This window comes from Lates calcarifer, linkage group LG24, assembly GCF_001640805.2.
Source record: "Lates calcarifer isolate ASB-BC8 linkage group LG24, TLL_Latcal_v3, whole genome shotgun sequence".
Taxonomy (NCBI): Eukaryota; Metazoa; Chordata; class Actinopteri; family Centropomidae; genus Lates; species Lates calcarifer.
The window spans coordinates 12,009,214-12,029,013 of NC_066856.1; the positions used below are offsets into that span (position 1 = coordinate 12,009,214).

At 40.8% G+C, this 19,800-nt stretch overlaps 1 protein-coding gene across 2 annotated transcripts; it reads left to right on the plus strand.

The window, feature by feature from the left end:
* The first annotated feature begins 151 nt into the window (after positions 1–151).
* Positions 152–11,432, plus strand: qtrt2 (queuine tRNA-ribosyltransferase accessory subunit 2). 2 transcript variants are annotated; one of them, XM_018673853.2, is made up of 8 exons: positions 152–723; positions 834–889; positions 2,403–2,479; positions 3,119–3,328; positions 4,357–4,556; positions 6,918–7,087; positions 10,325–10,442; positions 10,565–11,432. In XM_018673853.2, exons 1-8 carry the CDS (start codon positions 506–508, stop codon positions 10,815–10,817), a joined length of 1,302 nt encoding a protein of 433 aa, XP_018529369.1. In that variant the 5' UTR covers positions 152–505; the 3' UTR covers positions 10,818–11,432. The 2 variants fall into 2 exon arrangements, with proteins under 2 accessions (XP_018529369.1, XP_018529370.1); XM_018673854.2 differs by having other exon boundaries at positions 154–723; positions 6,918–7,069.
* Positions 11,433–19,800: the final 8,368 nt, after the last annotated feature.

Here is a 19,800-nt window from a genome sequence, read left to right on the forward strand (position 1 = left end):
AAAATAAACAGTTTTAAAATGCATATATGTAGCGTATTACCACGTATGGTTGTTTCGTTAAAAAAGAAGGCACGATACTTCTACGTCGTAGAAGTTTTCTGAGTGCCGCTCGTGCCACTGAAGCAAGTGAAACGTAATATTTCCGCGACTTGTAGTTCCTGTCACGCAGTGAGTTTTGATGGTAAACGACAGAAAGATGCTCTTAAATTGAAAAAACGCATACGATTAAACCCAGTACAGCTATAAAAGTGTAGGTTTCTTAAACTGCGGCATTTAGGAACAGTAAAGATCTCAACTCGGCGAAAGCTTGCATACAGTCGTAACACGTGAGTGGAAGGTTAGTTAGCTACGTAGCTAATTCATGTGCTCTGTACACTACAGTCTGTGCTTGTAGCTAACGTTTACACTGGTATCACGGTAATCCAAACGACACTACGATTACGAAGGACGGTTTAACATTGTAGCGTGGTCATTTTAGTAACCAGTTTCGACCACAGCTATACGTATGGCTGGCAGCAGGATGAAGCTGGAGTTCTCTCGGGTGATACAGGGAAGAAGTCGGCTGGGAGTTTTGAAGGGGCTCGGTAGGAACGGACAGGACTCCATGGAGGTTCCGGGGTGTCTGCTGTACACACACTTTGGTACAGTCCCTCACCTCACCCAGGACACGCTACACACCCTGAGCAACCTCCCCTCTGTCACTCAGGTCACCCTGTCCAATATGTAAGTTAAACTAACGCCACACATAGTCACAGACACATACTGAACTCTCTCTTAAATCTAACCTGCATCTCCATCACTCTAACCTGCATCTCCATCACTCTTCCCTAAAGAGCAGAGCATCAGGAGGTGTTGGAGGAATTTAAAGATGGATTCAGGAAGTTTGCAGGTATTTATTTCAGTCATGTTTTTTTTTTCATCTTTACTCTTCCTACAGCCACTTATTAGAGGCACCAAATTAAGTAAGTGTATTCAAAAACATGCTGAGGTTTTGAAACATTTTCTTTCATTTGTACCAAAACACTGGACCAGAGAAAATTTATTTAGAACCCATAGTCAGTTTTAACTTGAAACAACATGTAAATGTCTTTACACTATGAACATTATGCTAAGTCAAGCCGTAGCATATATCATATGACAGAACAAAATACAACAGAAGACACTCAGTGCTGAAATGCTAATTTAAACAAAGTGTGTCATGTTAACAGGTTGACAGCTGCCAAATACAGTGTTTTTGTCAACATGTTTTCTGTGTTTAAAGAGCAAAATGTTGGATTGGAATCTGTGTTAGCAGATATACAAAGTTGTGATATTGGAAATGAAAGAATGTTATTAAGGAATCCTTAACAACAGTTTGTGAATACACCCACACATATTACACACTCAGATTTTAAATTATCGTGCTTCTGAAAATTTACAGATCTTGAAAAGAGCTTTGGAGTGTAAATACATTTCTCAAAGTTGTCTTTTTTTCCCTTCCCATTTAATAGACAGAGTATTACGTCTTTGTTGAAAACCACTACAGCTGAAATGTGCTGTGTTCAGAGACTCTGTCCATCCTGTGACTGAAGTACCTTGTAATATACAAGCAAAACATGATTTGAACAGCTCTTCTCCAAGGCAAAGATTAGGGGAGGAAAAGGACAGGTTGTTTAAGTATTCTGAATGAATGGTGCTGGTCCGTTGTCATATAACCTTCTGTATTAGTCATTTTCAGCTAACAACCACATAAGGGGAACCTCTGCCAGGCTTAAAATCCTGCACTGGTGTGACTAGTTGATTGATGTAAATGTCACGCACACATGAGCTCAGGGTATATCCATTATTTCCACTGGCTAAATTGGAAGAAACTAGAGCAAATTGCCAAGCTTCTAAATATACAGTATGTTGAGTTCAATATTGAAAGGCTGATTAGCTCCATGAGCCTGACTAAAAACTAGTGCTGTTCTGAGTAATATTTATATAAATGCCCCAGAAGAGTGACCTCATTCGGCTTTGCTGTACAACAGTAGCTTTACCCTGCCTCAGGCAACCAAATTTGAAATTAGAAATGTAATCACTGTAGCGTCACTTGTTGTTAACTGTCAGGGGATTACTACAGTTCTGTCTTTAAAGTCCCAGAAGGGGAGAGCAGTGATTGAATAATTAGAAATAATAACCGCTTTTGCTGCCATTAGGCCTTTTGTTTTCTCACCTTTTGATCTTCTGCTGCAGCTGGGTTCGCTGATAAGACCACACCTCACTCCTCTCTCCAGGCGCAGAATTGTCACATTAACATGTAGTAATGAAACGTCTCGCTCTGTCACCTCACGCCGTGCCCTGCCTTCGCTGACTAGAACTCTTTGTCAAGTTTTGTTCTCTGTGTGTGATGCATATTGATTTTTTTTTTTTTCTTTTTGCAGGTCTTCATGATACTTTGTTGTACTGCTCGCTTCACGACCCCGCGGCCCCCTGCCCGACAGGTTATACTACTAACAAGGTGAGATTAGGCTTTTACTTAAACGGATAGTTTGACATCCTGGGATTTCACTTAGTGGCTGGAGCCAGTTAGCTTACTGTAACTTAGCATAAAGGATGGAAATGGGGAAACTAGCTAGCCAAAACCAACACTCTAAAGGTAACAATTAACATATTTTGTTTGTTTACAAAAAGTGAAATGGGAAAGAAATTGTGGTTTTACAGGGGATAATGTGTTCCACTATTCCTTGACCAGCCAGCAGAGAGTCACCTCTCCCATCCAGTAAAATAGTCTGTCTTAAAAACACAGCTTCATTGTTTTCACACTTTGCTTTTAGAGATTAAGGAAACAAAATACAACACTTTAGTTAGTGAGTGTTTCAGGTGCTGGCAAGTGGATTTTGGACTGAGACGATCTTTGTGCTAAGCTAAGCAAACTGGCTGCTGTGAGATTGGTATCGATCTTCTCATGTAACTCTCAGGGAGAAAGATAAAATTTAGTACATCTTAACACTGTACGAGGATATCATTATCTCCAATGTCCATTGGGAGTAAATGTCCATAAATTTGCTCAGAAATAACAGAAAAAAGATTCCATAGGGGTAATATGGAGGAGTTGCAGTGTCGCTCAAGTGCGTCTTCAACTCTTGGTTGTTATTAGACGGTGTCAGTGTGGGGCAGCGGCGGGCGGATAGAGCTGACCGTGGCCAAGTTCATGGCCCTTCAGAAGATTGTGCAGCCGGACTGGTACCAGAGCATGGCGGACGGTGAGACGTGGCAGAACAACACCTCTCGCAAGCGGGTTCGCAAGTCTGTGGATCGAACCCTCACCCACTTGGACGAGTGTCTGGTGGTGCACCAGAACTCACAGGTAAATGCGCACTGAACAGTCACTAATCTCATCTGGAGAGCTCTGTAAACTCTGTTTTTGTAAATCAGTCATGCACAGCAGGAGTGCAAGAGACAGGGATTGATGTTTGGCAATTTTACTGTCAAAGGGGCTGCTGTGCAGCTGTGCAGCTGTGCAGCTGTGCTACGGCTGGAAACACAGTGAGATTAGGAGGAAGACATTATCAGTGGCTACATACATTATGAGTAGGTGTGTGAGGACTCCGTGTCAGGCATGACTAATGAAATCACCTGTTTTTCTTTCTTTCAAATGCACTGTAGCACTACTTCATTTCATGATAGAGAGAACAGAGTGAAATGGATCCATATGAAGAGGTGCAGGATATGGAGAATTATCATGACTGATACATGTGACACCTTTCACTTGGTTATCCTTCAGAGGAGATAATATATTTTTAACGGTATTGCTCTAGTCCTAGCTTCACGCATTTTGCATCAGACTGCATGTGCTCAACTGATGTGTGTCTTTTTAACATGTTTTAGGTGATTCTATGTGTTTCTCACTACCTACCATGTCTTTTCTAAATGCTGCACTTATGTGTTTTTCTGTGTTTTGTGATTGCTTAGCTATAAACCAAATTTCCCCTGGGATAATATTTGTAGAATGATGTTGAGCAAAGAGCCAAACAGAACTGACAGTGTAATTCTTGACATCAGCATTGCAGTGAGTGAGCTGCTTGATTGCTGCCGAGCCTCACTCCCCCACCCCCCAGCGTGTTGTTCCTCCCCATGATGTGCAGTCAACTTCATGTCGAGTCATCAAAACCCAGATGGGCTCTGCAAGAATAAAGCCTTTTTTTTTGCCCTTAAAGAAAATTTTCACTTTGTCCCTGCAAACCTTGTCATTCTCCAAATGGAGCTCTAATCTGTTTTGCATCTGTGTTAAGTTTCAGCAGAGATGTTTCCTACTCCTGTTTCTTGCTGCTCTTTCTAGCTATCAGGATTTCTCTCTGTCAGGTGTTTAATCACCAACCTGTCTGTCATTGCCAGGAGTTGGATGGAGTGGAGGTGTTCGGCGTGGTGGAGGGAGGAGACATCCTGGAAGAGAGGGTGCGCTCAGCCAGGGAGACGGCCAAGAGGCCTGTGGCAGGATTCTGCCTGGACGGCCTCCAGACGGGCTCCATGGACCAGACCCTGAGGACCCAGCTCATCGCCGCCGTGACCAAAGAGTTGCCTGAGGACAAACCCAGGTCAGCACTCCTCATGTCTGCATGAGAAATGTGTGTATTGATTACTGTTGTAAAGTAATCTTTCCCAGCATTTAATTGAAAAGTAGTCACAAAGGACTGTCAGTCAACTAGCACCAAACAACAAAAGAACAGTGGGTGGGTGGACAAACAAACACCACCCCCTGTTTTTCTCCTTTATTTATTATCTTGGCATCAATAAGCAAAATGTAACACAAAGGTTTACCTTGTATTTATCCATCAGTCTAATATGAGCCTGTGGTTCACTCTCTTTTGCATGGGTGCCCTACACAGACAATAAAAGCAAAGGTAACCATCTCACAGTGAGACAAACATAAAATTGACAAGACTGCAACTGGATGATGACAGGACTGAGAATCATCAATCACTGAATACAACAATACGGCATAAAAGCCAGGCCAATTTTAATAATCAGAAAAAAAAAAAAAAAACAGAAAAATGGCTTAAATGACTGGAGAAAATGTCACCAATTCATTTTGTGTTGATCACCCAAATCGTTAATCTTAATTCAGTAAAGAGTATAATGGAAGAAAGCAACCAAATATTTTTTCCTAGTAACCCAAAACAATTAATCAGCTCTTGATACATAGATCAATAAACTATTCATTCATTTTATTTCTTTCCATCTTCACTACATTAACAAACCAGTGCAGCAGAGTTGTATAAAGTGTAGTGACCAATACCATTATAGCTGTTTGTGTTCAAAACAATGTGATTGGGCCCAGTTGGTGGGTCCCACTCAATCAATTAATTCTCCTGTTTGAATGATTACAAGTGAAGGTCCAGCAGCTCTGCTGTGCTCCCCCAGCCCCTCCACAGTCTGTGAGCAGTCATTATCTCCCACCTTAAAGGATAGTGTCTGTGTTGGTCAGTCTTTGGCATTTACCACTGTCCATAATTCACATCTGGATTGTGTGCTGGAAAAAAAAAGTTTATTATTTTTTAGTTTAGTTTCAACATTCACAATGTCAGATTTACATAAGTTGAAGCTAACAACTGTCCTAACTAACAAACACTTTAAACAAAAAGAAAAATCACAATATTGACTGGAAAGCATCATGTTTTTTGTGATTATTTTGTGATGGAGACATTAATTTTTCATTGTGACCATGTCAGATAACTGACAGTTAGAAGAGCATGACTTTAAAATCACACATAGACATGATCAATTATTTCAGTCAGTTGCTTTCCTCCATTTTACATTATTAATTTAATCAGAGCTGAAACAATTAGGTAATCAACAGAAAGTTAAGCCGCAACTATCTTGATAATCAATTAATCATTGTTATTTTTCAAGGCTCTAGCATCTTAAATGTGAGGATTTGCTGCTTCTCCCTGTTTTATGTCATTATTAATTTAACATCTTTGGACTGTTGGCCCAACAAAACAAACAATATTTTTAAAGCTTTAGCTCTGGGAGCTTATTACTATATCACTTGTCTGGCATTTTAGATAAACAAAACAACTAATGTAATAATTGTAAAAAATAAAGGATAGTCTAATCTAATGAATTTATTGTTAGTTGCATCCTTAAGTATAACCTTTAATTAAAATTAAAACACATACATATGGACATAATGATAAAATAGAAACTTTGAGATTATCTGGCTTTGTTCATTTTAAATCCTGTAAAAGCTGTTTAGCACATTGTAAAATAATAAATTGCGTCTTTTGAAGACATTATGTTTCTAATGTTTCTAACTAGACTGACTCACAAAATATAATCCCCTTTAAAGACACAAGGATAAACTCACACAAGATGTTGCTGGTTCTCCCAAGTACATCATCGTCTCAGAGCCTCCTCCCTGGAGACTGTTCCACATGAGCGCTCCAGCCCTGAAGGCGATAGAGGAGCTCTGGTCGTTGCTCTCGAGTTTGAGAGAGATGACTTGCGAGGAGCGGCAGTCTGCATCCAGCTCAGACTGCCGCTCCTCACAAGTCATCTCTCTCAAACTCGAGAGCAACATCTCGAATACTGTGGGACGCTGTCCCTGCTGGTTGTTCTGGCTGTTAGGAGATGCTGCTTCCTACTGGAAAGTGGAGCGGAGTCATTATGGAGTGCCAAATTGGGCCTGACCTTGACGCCTGCGGACACAGAGTCAGAGGGAACCAGTTAACTGAAACCCTAGAAAGAGCGAAAGCACAAATACACAAGGGTCCACATGTTGTTATAGAGAAGAGAAAGGCTGCTTGTGAATGTGTGTGCCTGCAGTCCAGCAGTAATATGTTGTAGATGTTTGTGTGTGTTCCATTAATATTTATGATTTATTCAATCATTAATTCAGTGCTTGGCTTTCTGCTGTTTTTGTGTTTGTTGACTACATGTTTGTGCGTGACTCTCAGACTGCTGCAGGGTGTAGGACGGCCTGATGAGGTACTTGCCTGCGTGGAGGCCGGCATGGACCTGTTTGAGAGCTTCTTCCCGTTCCAGGTGACGGAGCGAGGCTGCGCTCTTTGCTTCGACTTCAACATCTCCCCGGACCCGGAGCGCGCAGGTAGAGCGCCCCCCGCAGGTGTGGTGAACAGCTGTACTAAAAAGCAGTTTTGTTACAACTGTTTGAGATCAAGTTACATCACTTATTGGAAGATGTGGTGCAGTAACAGGTACTGATCTATTAATCTATCTCAGCACCAAACTCCATTAAAAAAGCCTATTTTATTTATTATTTATCAATAATTTTATCTTGATGTTTAATACAAACATAAGGAGATTTAGATCTTTCTTGTTAACGTTCAGCTGCTCTAACATTTCCATCTAAGTTGCATCAACCTCACTGCCCTTGTTACAAATGAATATATAATCCATACTTTTCATTGCAGCTTTCTTGTTCCTCTCAGTCACTAATCTGTTTCATTGTATTTTCAGATGTGCAGCATTTAAATCAAAGCACACACAGGTTGTCAAATTCCAAATTTTAAAGAGGACAAAGGGGGAAAGGGGCTAAAAGGAGACATTTTGAAATTTGGCAGCACTTCATTGTTATTTTAACAATGTTGCTCTTGTCAAAGCAAATGACCTTTCAGGTAAAGCAACCTTGCCCAAAGCCACAAAATGACTTTTTCAATACATGTGTGATGTGAGGAAATTACCCCCCAAAAGATGGAAAACACTGTCATTTCTTTTTAAGAGCTTGCAATATGTGCCTAGAGCAAACTGACATGTCACTGTGTAATTTGGGAGTTTGGGCAGGGGGTCTCTCTCACAAGATGATAATGAAACCTGAGTGAAATGTGATGGTGGTTGGAAACATGATTCCTCTTAGCGCGATCATTTTCTTAGCATTGTTTCTGTGCATAAAAGAGTAATGGGTAAAGTAATGAGAGAAGATTTCAGCAAAAATGCTGAAATGTCGCGCACAGAAATATGAATGTTTAAAAGCTGGGAGGAGGCACTGCTTTGATGTTTTTTAATGGCACAGGGTCATGGTTGACTAGCAATGCACTGAGAAGACTATTAAATATGCCCAATAATGAATGTTAATTTCTATAGGAGGAGCCCATGATGTTGAGTTAATGTTTCTGGTTCGTATACAAATATAAAAATACATTAATCTCAAAGTAGAGAGTTTTCTCTAATTACACCATCTGTAAGACTTAAATGATTCAGCGTAGACCTCTGTAAAGCAGAGGGTCCTCAGTAAATGAACAACCCTTCATCTACTTTCTATCTCTTGAGCAAAAAGACAAAATTTGTGTGAGCCAGTTCTCGCATAATTAGTAAGAAAGAAGTGTGCATCTGTGTGTGCGTGTGGTGGCCATGTTGCCCGGCAGATTTGGAATTTATTTTGCATTAAAATCAGACATAGATCTAATGGCTAGTGAAATTATGTGCGTGTGTGAGTGTTTGCTTGTTTGTGTGTAGTGGCTGGTGTGTATTATCTGGCCCCAGGTCAGTCAAAATAATTGGTTGGGGAGAAATTTAGTTGGTGAAATGAAATCAATGGTGTATCTCATAGCAGCTCCTGTAAGGCAACAATTAAGTCTGGGCCCGTCGTTCAGATTGTTGTCCCGAGTGGAAAGCTAAAGACGTGTTATGACAAGAGCTGTGGGAAATGCACAGAGTCGGCCCGCTGTGGACTTTTGTGCTTCATTAAAAAGTTGCGTTGAACTGGTCCGACAGACAGAGTGAAGTTTGGTATCCGGCAGCATCAAGTGTCAGACAGCACTAATCGATTCTGCACAGAGAGCGTAATGGAGTTCAGTGGAGGTGAGAGCAGTGATGGTGTCAGACCTGAAGAGAAATTCTAATTCCCCTCTCAGCCAATTACAAGACCCCCATGGGGGCTTGGAAGTGGGGGTGTCGACACCCGCACTTCCCAGTTAAGGTCCTCTTTGACACAGCAGACCATATGCTAATTCACTGCTTTCCTTCCCTCCTCCTCATCTTTTCCAAGTTTTCCTCAGTCACCTGCCTCCTTACTCCATTTTTAGAACTTCTCTCCCCTTTTCAGCAGTTGGTATTTCATTCCTCATCCTTGAATCTGACTTTGTGACATTTGTTTTACCATAGGGAAGTGATTATGCCACAGAAAATGCACATTTTTGAGGAAAAATCGTATATATACACAATGAAAAATGAAACGTGACAAAAAAAACCACCAGATAAACTAGTCCTGCTAAAAGCTAAGTAGCCTAGCGTAGCAGAGTAGCAGTAACTGTTGTCTCTACAGTTTCTGACCCTAATAAAATCCAGATGATTTGAGGTGGTCCAGCTGTATTTAAATCACAAATTGAATGAATTTAATTAAAGATCGATGTGCTATGTACCTCATTAGTTCAAATATACAAGAAAGTTGACGAAACATGAAAGAACACGTTTTGTTCATGAATGTGTTTTCCATGCAGTGAGTGCAGTATCTAAAAAGTTAAAAGTTTTTTCCTTCTTTGACAATTATTAATAAGCAGTCTAAAAGGCATACAATTAATGTTTACAATTATGTTTCATAGTCTTGCAAAGTAGCATCCAAACTTAAAACCCTTTTTCCCAGTTGCAGTTTTTTATAGTTCATGCTCTCCTCCTTTGTACAGCAGAGTTGCTTTTCAGTGCGAGTGACTTCTCCCTCCCTTACTTACATCTTATTGGCTTTGGTCAAGCCTCATTTTGTCCCTTTTATTCTCATGCTTATCACCCCCTCCTCAAGCTCCACACAGACCTCCTCTGCGTAATAATTTCTGTTTTGTGCTTTGTTTATACACTTTGTTGCCTCCTGCTTCACCCGTTTCAGTCTCAGTTAAACTGATTTTTCTCCTTTTGTTGCCTTTTAATCTCGATCATTTGCATCGCTGTGGACCACTTTCTTCCTTTTTTCTTTTTTCCCTCCTCCCTCTCTCTTTTTCATCTTCCTCACATCCCCTGTGTCTGTAACTGGACAGGCAGCTTGGTGTGTGTCCTCCTCTGATGCTCAGTCCCTTGATAAAAGATGGTTCTTTATCAGCTCTAGTTACTTTTCTCCATCCTCATTGTATTAAGTGAAGTCAACTTGCAGTGACACCCATCTGTGGAAGATGGGTGTTTGTAGTCAGAATATAGCCAGTAAGTAATTATATTATGATGGTAGAGAGAATATAGGACACAGCTGTGTTTAATAGGGGTCTAGCTACAGTATGTGTGGACGTTTGATTTTTGCTGCAGGGCTGACAAAGCGCCACAGTTCTGTATATACGGACTAATTTAATCCTCAAGGATGAGATTATGATGTAAATAGTGTATGGTGTGCTGGGATTAATGAGATGTATGCACGTTTTTGCAGTGCTGGAGCTGAATGGTGGTGAGAGGGATACAGCAGGGGAGACGCAACCAAATGGAGATCATAATCTTGATGATCAAACACAGATGACATCCTTTGAGATCGACCTCAAAGACAAGAGGTTTGTGGCACAGAGGGCGTTAGAAGCAGCTCACATAATCTTTAGCTTTCAAGTGTTTGCTGAACTCTTGATGTAGGGTGCCTGTTCATGAATTCTACTTACTTGGAGCTTCTTCTATCCAGGTACCAGGACGACTTCAGGCCCCTGGTGGAGGGGTGTGGCTGCTACTGCTGCAAGAACCACCAGAGGGCATACCTGCACCACCTGCTGGTGACCAATGAGCTGCTGGCCGGAGTCCTGCTCATGATCCACAACACAGCCCACTACCACGGCTTCTTCGGCGCCCTGAGAGAAGCTCTGGCCAACGATCAACTGGACCTCCTCAAGGACCGGGTACTTAGAGGGAGAGGCGGGCAGACGGAGAGAAAGGAGTAATGCGGATAAATCAGAGAGATAGGAGAGGGATTGATCTTGCTCCTCCTCCAAAGGATCACTGGACTGACTTGCCAGAGGCAATCAAAGCTCTATCTCGCTCTTCCCAATTTAGTCAGGGGATGAACTGTGATGCTGCAGAGACCTTGAGACTGAGTCACTGCATATGTTGCTAAAGTCATGTCTCTCAAGCATGTTCAAAAAAGAGCAGATTAGAAGAGAAAAGAGCAGATAAAGACAACCCATTTGATAATTGTGCCTCGAGTTTGTGTCCAGAGGACTGCTCCCGCTAAGCCCATGTATCGATCTGAGCAGATAGCGTTAGGTGGCTGATGAGGGAGAGGAGCTTGATAAGAGGTCAAGAGGAATTTGCATAAAGAAAGAAATGTGAGGATGGATGGTGGTGGACTATCGACAATGACTGATTCCCTGTATGCCTCCTGCTGTTTCCTGATTGCAGGTCAGCGGATGACAAATGTCCTCTGGACTCATTTACACAGGAGCCTAGACCAGAGGGAGAGCCAACTAGGGTGACCAGTTATTACAGGGAAAAAACGATTACCAAACCGGATCCCGCTTATCTGTTTTTATACATTAAAAAGGCTTTGTTTTGCTTCCTGTCATCTCACATTTTATTGATCTGTTTTCATCAAGCATTTGTCATTCTCCATGAATATTTTTAATGTTTCAGTTGGATACCTGTAATAGTTTCTCACACACATGTACAGTAGATTGACTTCACATACGGTAGTTTTCAACTTGAGTGACTAGCCAGCATATGTGATGAGATTGGTGCGTCCCGTTAAGCTCGTCCACTTGCCGCTCTCGCCATGCAGCTGTTGTCTCCCGTGAGTTTCAGGGAGGTTAACTGAAGGTTTGAGCTGACAGCTCCACCATTCCTGCCGCTGAGAAAGGATAAAGATCAGATAAAGATACAGGTCTCCACTGCCTCCCATGCAGCGATGGAGGGAGGCTTTTTGAAGGTGAGGGGATTTAATTGACTGCCAGACCGTGCAGATGTCTGTGGGGGACAGGGGACAGACTGAGGGAGAGGAGAGTGTGACAGATTTATGAAACAGCAATGAGGATTTCCGTTGTACTTGTGGGTTACCTTAACCGCATCAGGCATTATAAAGACGTAGGTTGGGGGATTTGCTGTCGTCAATAGGTGGGCACTGCATAAATGCTTCAGAAATATGAGCACAGAATGAGTTGGGAAAGATGAAAAGTTGGAATTTTATTAATGCCTGTGGCGGAAAAGCTAAAAGAAGCAGTGACCTTGACTATGTTTATTTTAAGGTTTAATGGGACGGCAGTAGACAGAAGCTAGTGCGGAAAAGGTTGTAAAGTCAGCCCCCCACATTAGCTGGTAAAAATAGAAAAGGTAGTGAATGGCTATTGCCCTCCTTTCCCTGGTTAACTGCCATTGATATTTTATTCAGAAACTTTCAGTCGAGCAGCTTGCAAAACAGTTTTCTTGTGTGAAAAACAGACTTATATAAAAGCATGCTGCACAAATATACCCTTGGTAGAAAGGCACTGGTCTGGGTATTATATATATATATATAATTAGGCCACTTTGAAGCCGTTTCTAATGACTGTTGAATGAAATTGTCCCTAATAAGTGTAGACTACTAGACTCCAGGGGATTATTCATTTTGACATATATTTATCAAGCTTGTGACCTGCAGCTAGATAGATAAAGTGAAACACAAGCAATTGGAATAGTGTTGCCATACAGCACAATGAAAAAGATATAAGTAAGAATATAGAAGATGTGGAGGTGGTGGTGTGTCAACAGACCACAGCTGATAGATTATTGCTAGAAAGTGTTAAATAGAAAAATAATGGTATAAAAATATGAACAGTATGGAAAGCACCAAAGTTTATACGGTTTACATGAACAATTCCACTCAAAGTTTGATATTAAAACTATAAGTGCAGGTCTTTTACAACATGAAAGACGCAAAATTTAACTTAAAAGTTTGTAAAATCAGCTCTTACTTTCAAGCCTCCTTCTGCATCATACTCTGACATTTTTCAACTATTCTGAGTCAAGGGAAGAGCTGGAAGCAAGGTTTGACAAGAGCACTAATATTCCACAGCAGGCTGACAGGTGTGGCTCTCGTCTGAAACAGTGTGAGTTACATTTGATTGATTTGACTGAATCTAGCAGTACCACACAGGATACCAATTAAAGCATATAACCACTGTCTCAAAGTTTTATATATATATATATAACCACATCCACTGAACAACATTAGCATTCATTTGGAATCATGTTTGTGGTCACCTGGCAAATCTAAATCTAATATTCACTCTCCTTTTAGCTCTGTTTTGATCAGCAACAACTCCTGAGTCAAAATAACTGGCTCACTATATTTCTGTCCATCTGTCTGGTGCTTGTGAAGGTAGCGCACGGTCGGTTTATCAGAGCTTTCACAGAAAATAGCTTCCCGTGTCTGGAAATGACGCTAATGAGAGTGGTTAGAGTGAACCAAAACACTGAAGTTATGAGTTGTAAAACCAAAATGAAATGAAAACACTTCATACAGCTGAGGGGAACTGCAGAGTAACTGTGGAATTGTTATTATGAGTGACCTTCTTAACATGAAATGAAAATATTATATGAGAGTGCTATTGTGCAGCTTTAAGCTGGCACTGCTGCACAGAACAAAGATGCACCTTGTGCTGCAGAATAGCAATGATTTTACTTTGAAGTCTGTAAATATCTAATAAAAAGCTATTATTTCAAAGCTGCACACATTTTACGCCTTTAATGTGGAGATGAAGTTCCACAGTGTTCTTTGACTGCTGCCACTGGATAATCTTAAAGCACAGCTTATATTAGAAAATGTGTCCAAAATGCCACTCAAGACTGTCCATTAGCCTTTGACTGAGTTAATTTCCATCAGGAGTTAAACATATTTGCAAGGTAGACTGGAGCTGATGATTATGTTCATGCTCATTCTGTGTGTGCCTCTTTCTCTGTGGCACTGAATGACATTGGGCACAATTTTCATGTAAAAGAGCTCTGAATGACACAGTCAGCAGGTGGCCCTCATAGCTCGTTTCAGCCAATTATACAGATGGGGAGTGCTATTCAGGCTGGATCACTACAAAATTTCCTTTGTCTCGCCACTCCCCTGGACAAGTTTGCAGCGTGAGCCGAGCCTCACATTTATTTTGCACTTCATATGGCAGCCAGATTGTTATCTGCTGTCGTGACAGCAGCACAACATGAAAAAGAAGGAGTTCAGCTGCCCTCCTAAAACAACAAAGTCTCATAAAGCCAGCAGTGTGAGGTGCAGCGGGTGTTATCGTGGAGGAAATGATGGCCTGGGAAGGGTTCTATCAGTGAGGGATTTTGTTGTCAGAGAAGAGCATCCAGAGTCTTTACAGGAATCAAGAAAGTGCCAGTATTTATCACTTTGAGAGACAAGTGTCCATGATACCTTGGAAGCTTAAATTATTGATTTGACAAGGTGTTGCAGTGGCCACAGCCATGGATTGATTACTGGATGAGGCTTACTGGGCACACAATCTGACTCCTTGGGGAGCTTCTGTGTGAAGTGATTAGCATTTTTTGTTGGAAATTCATATGAGTACAAAGAGAGACAAACCAGCTGCAAAGAGAAACAAAACGACCACAAAAAGGCCACAGAGACTCTCTCTTCATTTCCAGCTCTTATACATGTGGAACTTGGGGGCCTGTTGTCTCATAATCCATCCAAGGCTCCTGCTCGCTTTTAACCACCTTTATTTACAACATAACACCATATCGTCACCTTACCCTACAGCTTCCCCTCCTTCATTTAACCCACTGAGAAATGATCGCGGTGCCGTGAGCCGACTCTGCAACAGCTCCCTCGGCAGCTCCTGACCCTCTCCTCTGTCCCCATGGTAACCCTTGACCACCAGCAAGGAGCAGCCGCGATTCTCGCCACTCTGCCTGGCTATAAATGATAGCTCGCTAAACAGGAGGCCAACTGCCTTATTACCTCCCCGGTGTATTTCAGGATTCATTTATACACATAAATCATCAGCTGACAATGTTCTAAATCAGTGGGGACCTTCTCCCTCCGTCAGACGCCCAGAGTGAATATTTTATCAGGGCTGCAACACTCTGCATCATAATGTATAAGTGTAGGTTAAAATATAGAGAAAAGGTCATAATGCATTAATACTCCAGACATATTGGCTAACATACATCATGACCTTCTGCCCTGGTATCATGTGTAAATTGAAAGGGATGTGATATTAAAACAGTGAAGACAGAGTAGCTCTCTTTTTGTGAATGTGTTCAGAATAATTTTTTCTCCTGGGTTTGGTTATAACTGGTGTGTGTCAAGCTTGTAATCACACACAGAGTATCATAATGTTTGGATGACACTATAACACAGTCTGCAGGCCTTTTCTGCATGTCATGCTTCATTGCTGGGTTTGACACCCTTTTATTTTTGGCACTTATATTCTCAAAGCAACCCCAGGTGTGTTGTGAGGTGGTGAGAGGAGGCATGACTCAAAAGGAAATATAGTTTGTTCCATAAAAGTAGTGTAACCAAAAATATATGCACCACAACCAATCCTCTGACTTTGTTGAATATTTCAAAGCAATTGAGCTGCTTTTAAATTTTGGCTTCAGAAAAATGTATATCCTATTGCACACTTAGGCTAGAAGCAGAATAGCAAATGCACTGAAGGAAAGAGGAGAGAGGAAATATTGCATATGGTTTAGCAGATGTAATGTTTACCACGTTCACCATCTCAGTTTAGTTGCTAATATTTGCCAATTAGTGCTAAATACAAATACAACTGAGGCTGAGGCCGTTTCCCACGAACCGAAGTACTGGACAAATAAAGGATTTTCAAAGTTAGAAGGGTTCGTGCTCTGGGGAACATGAATGTCTGTATCACAGTTGGGGATGTTGCATGGGATATGTCAGTGTATGAGGGTTTTTTTTACCTGCTGGTGGCACTAGATGAAACATCATGGAACAACTAATGCTATTAGGATTCATCTTCTGGGCACCATGGACAAATGTACCAGATTTCATGGTGATCAATCCATCCATTGGTTGCTGAGATATTTCAGTCTGGACCAAATTGGTGACCAACCAACCAACACTGCCATCCCCAGAGCACTGCCATTAGAGAGAGTTCTTGAACTTTAATGGTCTGAAAGGGGCAATGTTTCGACTCAACTGTGAATTTGGTGTATTGACATCAACACTGAATAACGTATCGTCCACTAATCCAATGAAAAAGTAGATACATTTTTATTAAGATGCTTTGTTAATTTCCCAGAGTGTAACTTAATGTATTCAAAGTTCTTGTCTAGTCCAACCAAGAGTCAAAAACATAGTTTAGTTTACTATCATATTAAACACAGAAAAGCAACAAATCTTTTTTTTCTCATTTGAGAAGCTAGAACCAGAGAATGTTTGCAATTTGTGCTTGAAAATGTATCAATTAAATTAATAAGCAATTATCAAAATGTTTTCAGGTTAATTTCCTGAGAACTTACAAATGTATTAATTGACTGAAGTTTCAGTTCTTCTGTGCACACTCAGTGATCAGAATCAAAAGTTGGCACTTCTTTGTAGTCACGACTTTGCCTGTGCGCAGACCAAAGTCAATGTAATATCCTGCCAGACTGAGGAGAACGACCCGCAGGTTTTAGTCAAGTGGAGAGGTCGGCTGGGTCGACCTAAACATGCATTTTATTGGAAGAAGTGTTTTTTTATTTGCTTCTGAGTCAGCAAAAAAGACTCCACTGCAAGAAAAATGGTTGGAATTTTTAGACAGTATTAAAAAAATGCTTTTTCCTGACATATATTTGTCTTACCGATCGATTGCAGAGCAATACACCCAGGGACACAAGAGTAACAAGCATTTTTCATTTTTGGCACCTATAAATTGTGGTCGTGATGACCCGTCTGTTCAGTGATTCAGTTTCTAAAGGCATGATTATTGTCTGATGCAGAAACAGCTGTTACTATCCAGAGAGCTAAAAATCCTACATAATTTCCCTCTTTTTCTGGATTGAAGTAATTTGGAAAATCTGCTCTAAATGTTTAATTACGGGTTTACTCAAAGGACACCAAATGCTACTGAAGGTCAGGTGAGCCTGTGCTTGCGTTGTTTATGTGTTGCACTAAAGCAGGCTTTTCATTCTTATTGCTCTGCTGCCCTAGAGGTCACAGAAAGTTGAAGGAAAGGTCAGCCGTGTTCAGTTTAGTAGGACAGTGGACAGATGAAAAGGCCGTGTAGGATTTGACCTTTACTGATGAGCGTCATCGGTTAGTGCAGGAACAAACGCCTCACTCAGCGTAATTTCAGTTCTGGGCTTTTTGCAGAAATAGAAAAAGAGAGAGATAAAGGAGAAAAGGGAGCATTAGGTAGAAATATTATTGCTTTAAGTTTCTGTAGCCAAATGTAGGAGAACATGTAGGAGTTAGGCTGAAGTGATTTCCTGTACTTGAAGTGTTTACAACTAAAGGTATCCTCCGTAAAGTATTTCTTGATAGGCAGCAGTTTGAACAGCCTCTTCCACAATGAGAGATGATTGAAAGATTCATCTCTTAATGGTGTGATACATGGTGGATGTAACCTTGAGGGAAGTGTTTATGAGATTTCCTTATTTCCCGAGTGGTAATTTGCGCCTTCAAACCAGTTCTATTTGATTGCCACTGTTGTTTATAGCTCATGTGGTGCCTGTTTGAAAGAGAAGAACGACGTGTGGTAAGGGAAGCCTTAATGATGGAGAATTTATGTGATTAACCTGCCATCAATCAAACCACTCTGATGGATCTCCACTGCGAACGGTCTCTTCAAATGCACATCAGCCATAATTCAGGATGCTTTATTGTTATTTCTAAAATTATCATTTATAAATTTAAAAAGCAATAAAGCGTTTGGATGGAGAAAAATGGGTGTTAGGTTGATGTCAAGGCTTGACACATAATCAACAATTTAAATGGTGCTGTCTCACCAATAACAACCACCCACAGCTTCACTCACAGCCTTTGTCACAGGTGAATCAGAAAACACACAGACTTGATGAAGTATCTTGTTGTGAGCCTTAAGTTACTTTAGAGTGTAAACAGATGTGTTCGGCCTTTTACCTCTTTGTGTTCACTCATACATATGTCAGTACTGGCGGGAGGTTAAAGAGTGATGTCATAACAATCAGGCTGAGATCAATAGAATTTGATTGTAATGACAGCTTAGAGGGTTTTGTTCTCAAGAGCGTGACTCAACACACGATGGAGGCATCTTACACGCAGAGCCTTGATTAAATAGTGATCGCATTCTCAGAAGGGTTTGGTTCTTCCTTGTACTGATAAAATGAGGCATCAGTGGAGTTTTGTCTGCCATGAGGCACGAATGGCAAGGATTGCCCAATGTTGCAATACCTATTTTTCAGTATTTTCTTAATGGTGCAAACTTGAAGTTTTTTTGTTTTTTTTGTCTGAAAAACTATGGAGTATTTTGTTTGCTCTGATTTGTAGGTCTAGCTAGGTATTCATAAAGCTCTGGATCAGGGAAAGAAAAGAAATATGAACATACCAGAGTGATGAAATGGAAGAGAAATGACAGTTGACAGATGCCTTAGAGGGAGCGGGCGACCGGTATAGAAAGTGAATTCTTAAGTGAGAGAAATGAGGAGAATGGAGTGAAAGCCGAACGCTCCTGCTCTTAAACACGAGGTATTCTTTCTTCTCGCCTTCACGAGTGGAGATAGCCGTTAGCAGAGAATTAGAGGTTCATCTGGATTTGAGGGAACATCAAAAGCAGATCCGCTGCTCCAGCTTTAAGTCACATCACACATCTGTTGCACAGTATGGAGTAGATTCACCACAAATGGTGGTGTTTTTAAGCGGATTTTTCCTTTAAAGATCCCCTCTGGACACAATTTAGAAAACATAGAAGTACCCTGCATCAAGCAATGTTTTGTTTTTAATGGATTTTCTCACAAATGAAAGTTCAATAAACAACTGAAGAATTCTTAAAAGCACATCTACACCCTCATTGAGGATTCCAGTCTATGAATAGGCAAATATGCAGCTGCCTCAGGGGTTTCTGCTCCACCCACCATCAACTGGTCTGCTTATACCGCCATGAACTCGATAAGTAGCAACTGCACGAGCCATGTAGTTTAAAGGAAGTCGAGCTGATTTGTGCTTTTTTTTTTTTTTGCGATCAGAAGTCACTGGATCGCTGAGAGCCTGTGCTACTGTGCGCTACATAGCTCATTCACATTTTCATAAATGTAGAAACATCTTATCATCTGGAAAAGTGACTCTAACCTTAACTGTATCAGTGAAATTCAAAGGAGTTCAACACGCACATTTTATATTGTAGCTGACACCAAAACATTATTGGTACCATAGCTCTAACATAAGGCCTCACTGCTCATATGTGGACACTGTAAAAACATATTGTCTAATTCAATCTGCTAGCTAATGACAGCTGCTAGCCGTGAGCTAACAATATCAAAGTCACAGAGGAAATATATTGCAAAAGGATAGATTTCTTTTGAGACTTTGTTTAATAAAAAAAAAAAAACTTACACACTGACTTCCACTTGCAGTTCTAACCCAAGGGTAAATAGTTGCAGGGCAGCATCAGCCTTTACAGTGAACTTGCTATCAGATAAAATCCAATTTTTTCCACCTCATCATGGTGTTCCTTTGGATAAAAAGTGGAGGGAAGATTGTGACTCCGGGTTTCAAACTAAAACTACGCTGCATCTGTCATGTTTAATTTCAAAAGATTAACCACTTAACACAAGCTGTCTCTAGCTTTACTGAAAAAAATCTGTTTTTGGACTATTACTACTTTTTATGCCATAATTGAAGTTTGCACGTGCCAGTCTCCAACTGAGATTCCCCCAGCACAGGGAAAAAGCATAAACATCAATCTGTATGAAGTAAAATATCAAAATGAAGCAGCACTAGCAAAAGCACACTTTTTAGTGGAG

Bases quoted from the DNA above. Each gene is read 5' to 3' on its own strand.
- qtrt2 (XM_018673853.2), top strand. From the start codon at position 506: ATGGCTGGCAGCAGGATGAAGCTGGAGTTCTCTCGGGTGATACAGGGA. The intron at 3,329-4,356 runs GTAAATGCGCAC...TGTCATTGCCAG, and splicing joins TGGTGCACCAGAACTCACAG to GAGTTGGATGGAGTGGAGGT. The intron at 7,088-10,324 runs GTGTGGTGAACA...ACGTTTTTGCAG, and splicing joins AGGTAGAGCGCCCCCCGCAG to TGCTGGAGCTGAATGGTGGT.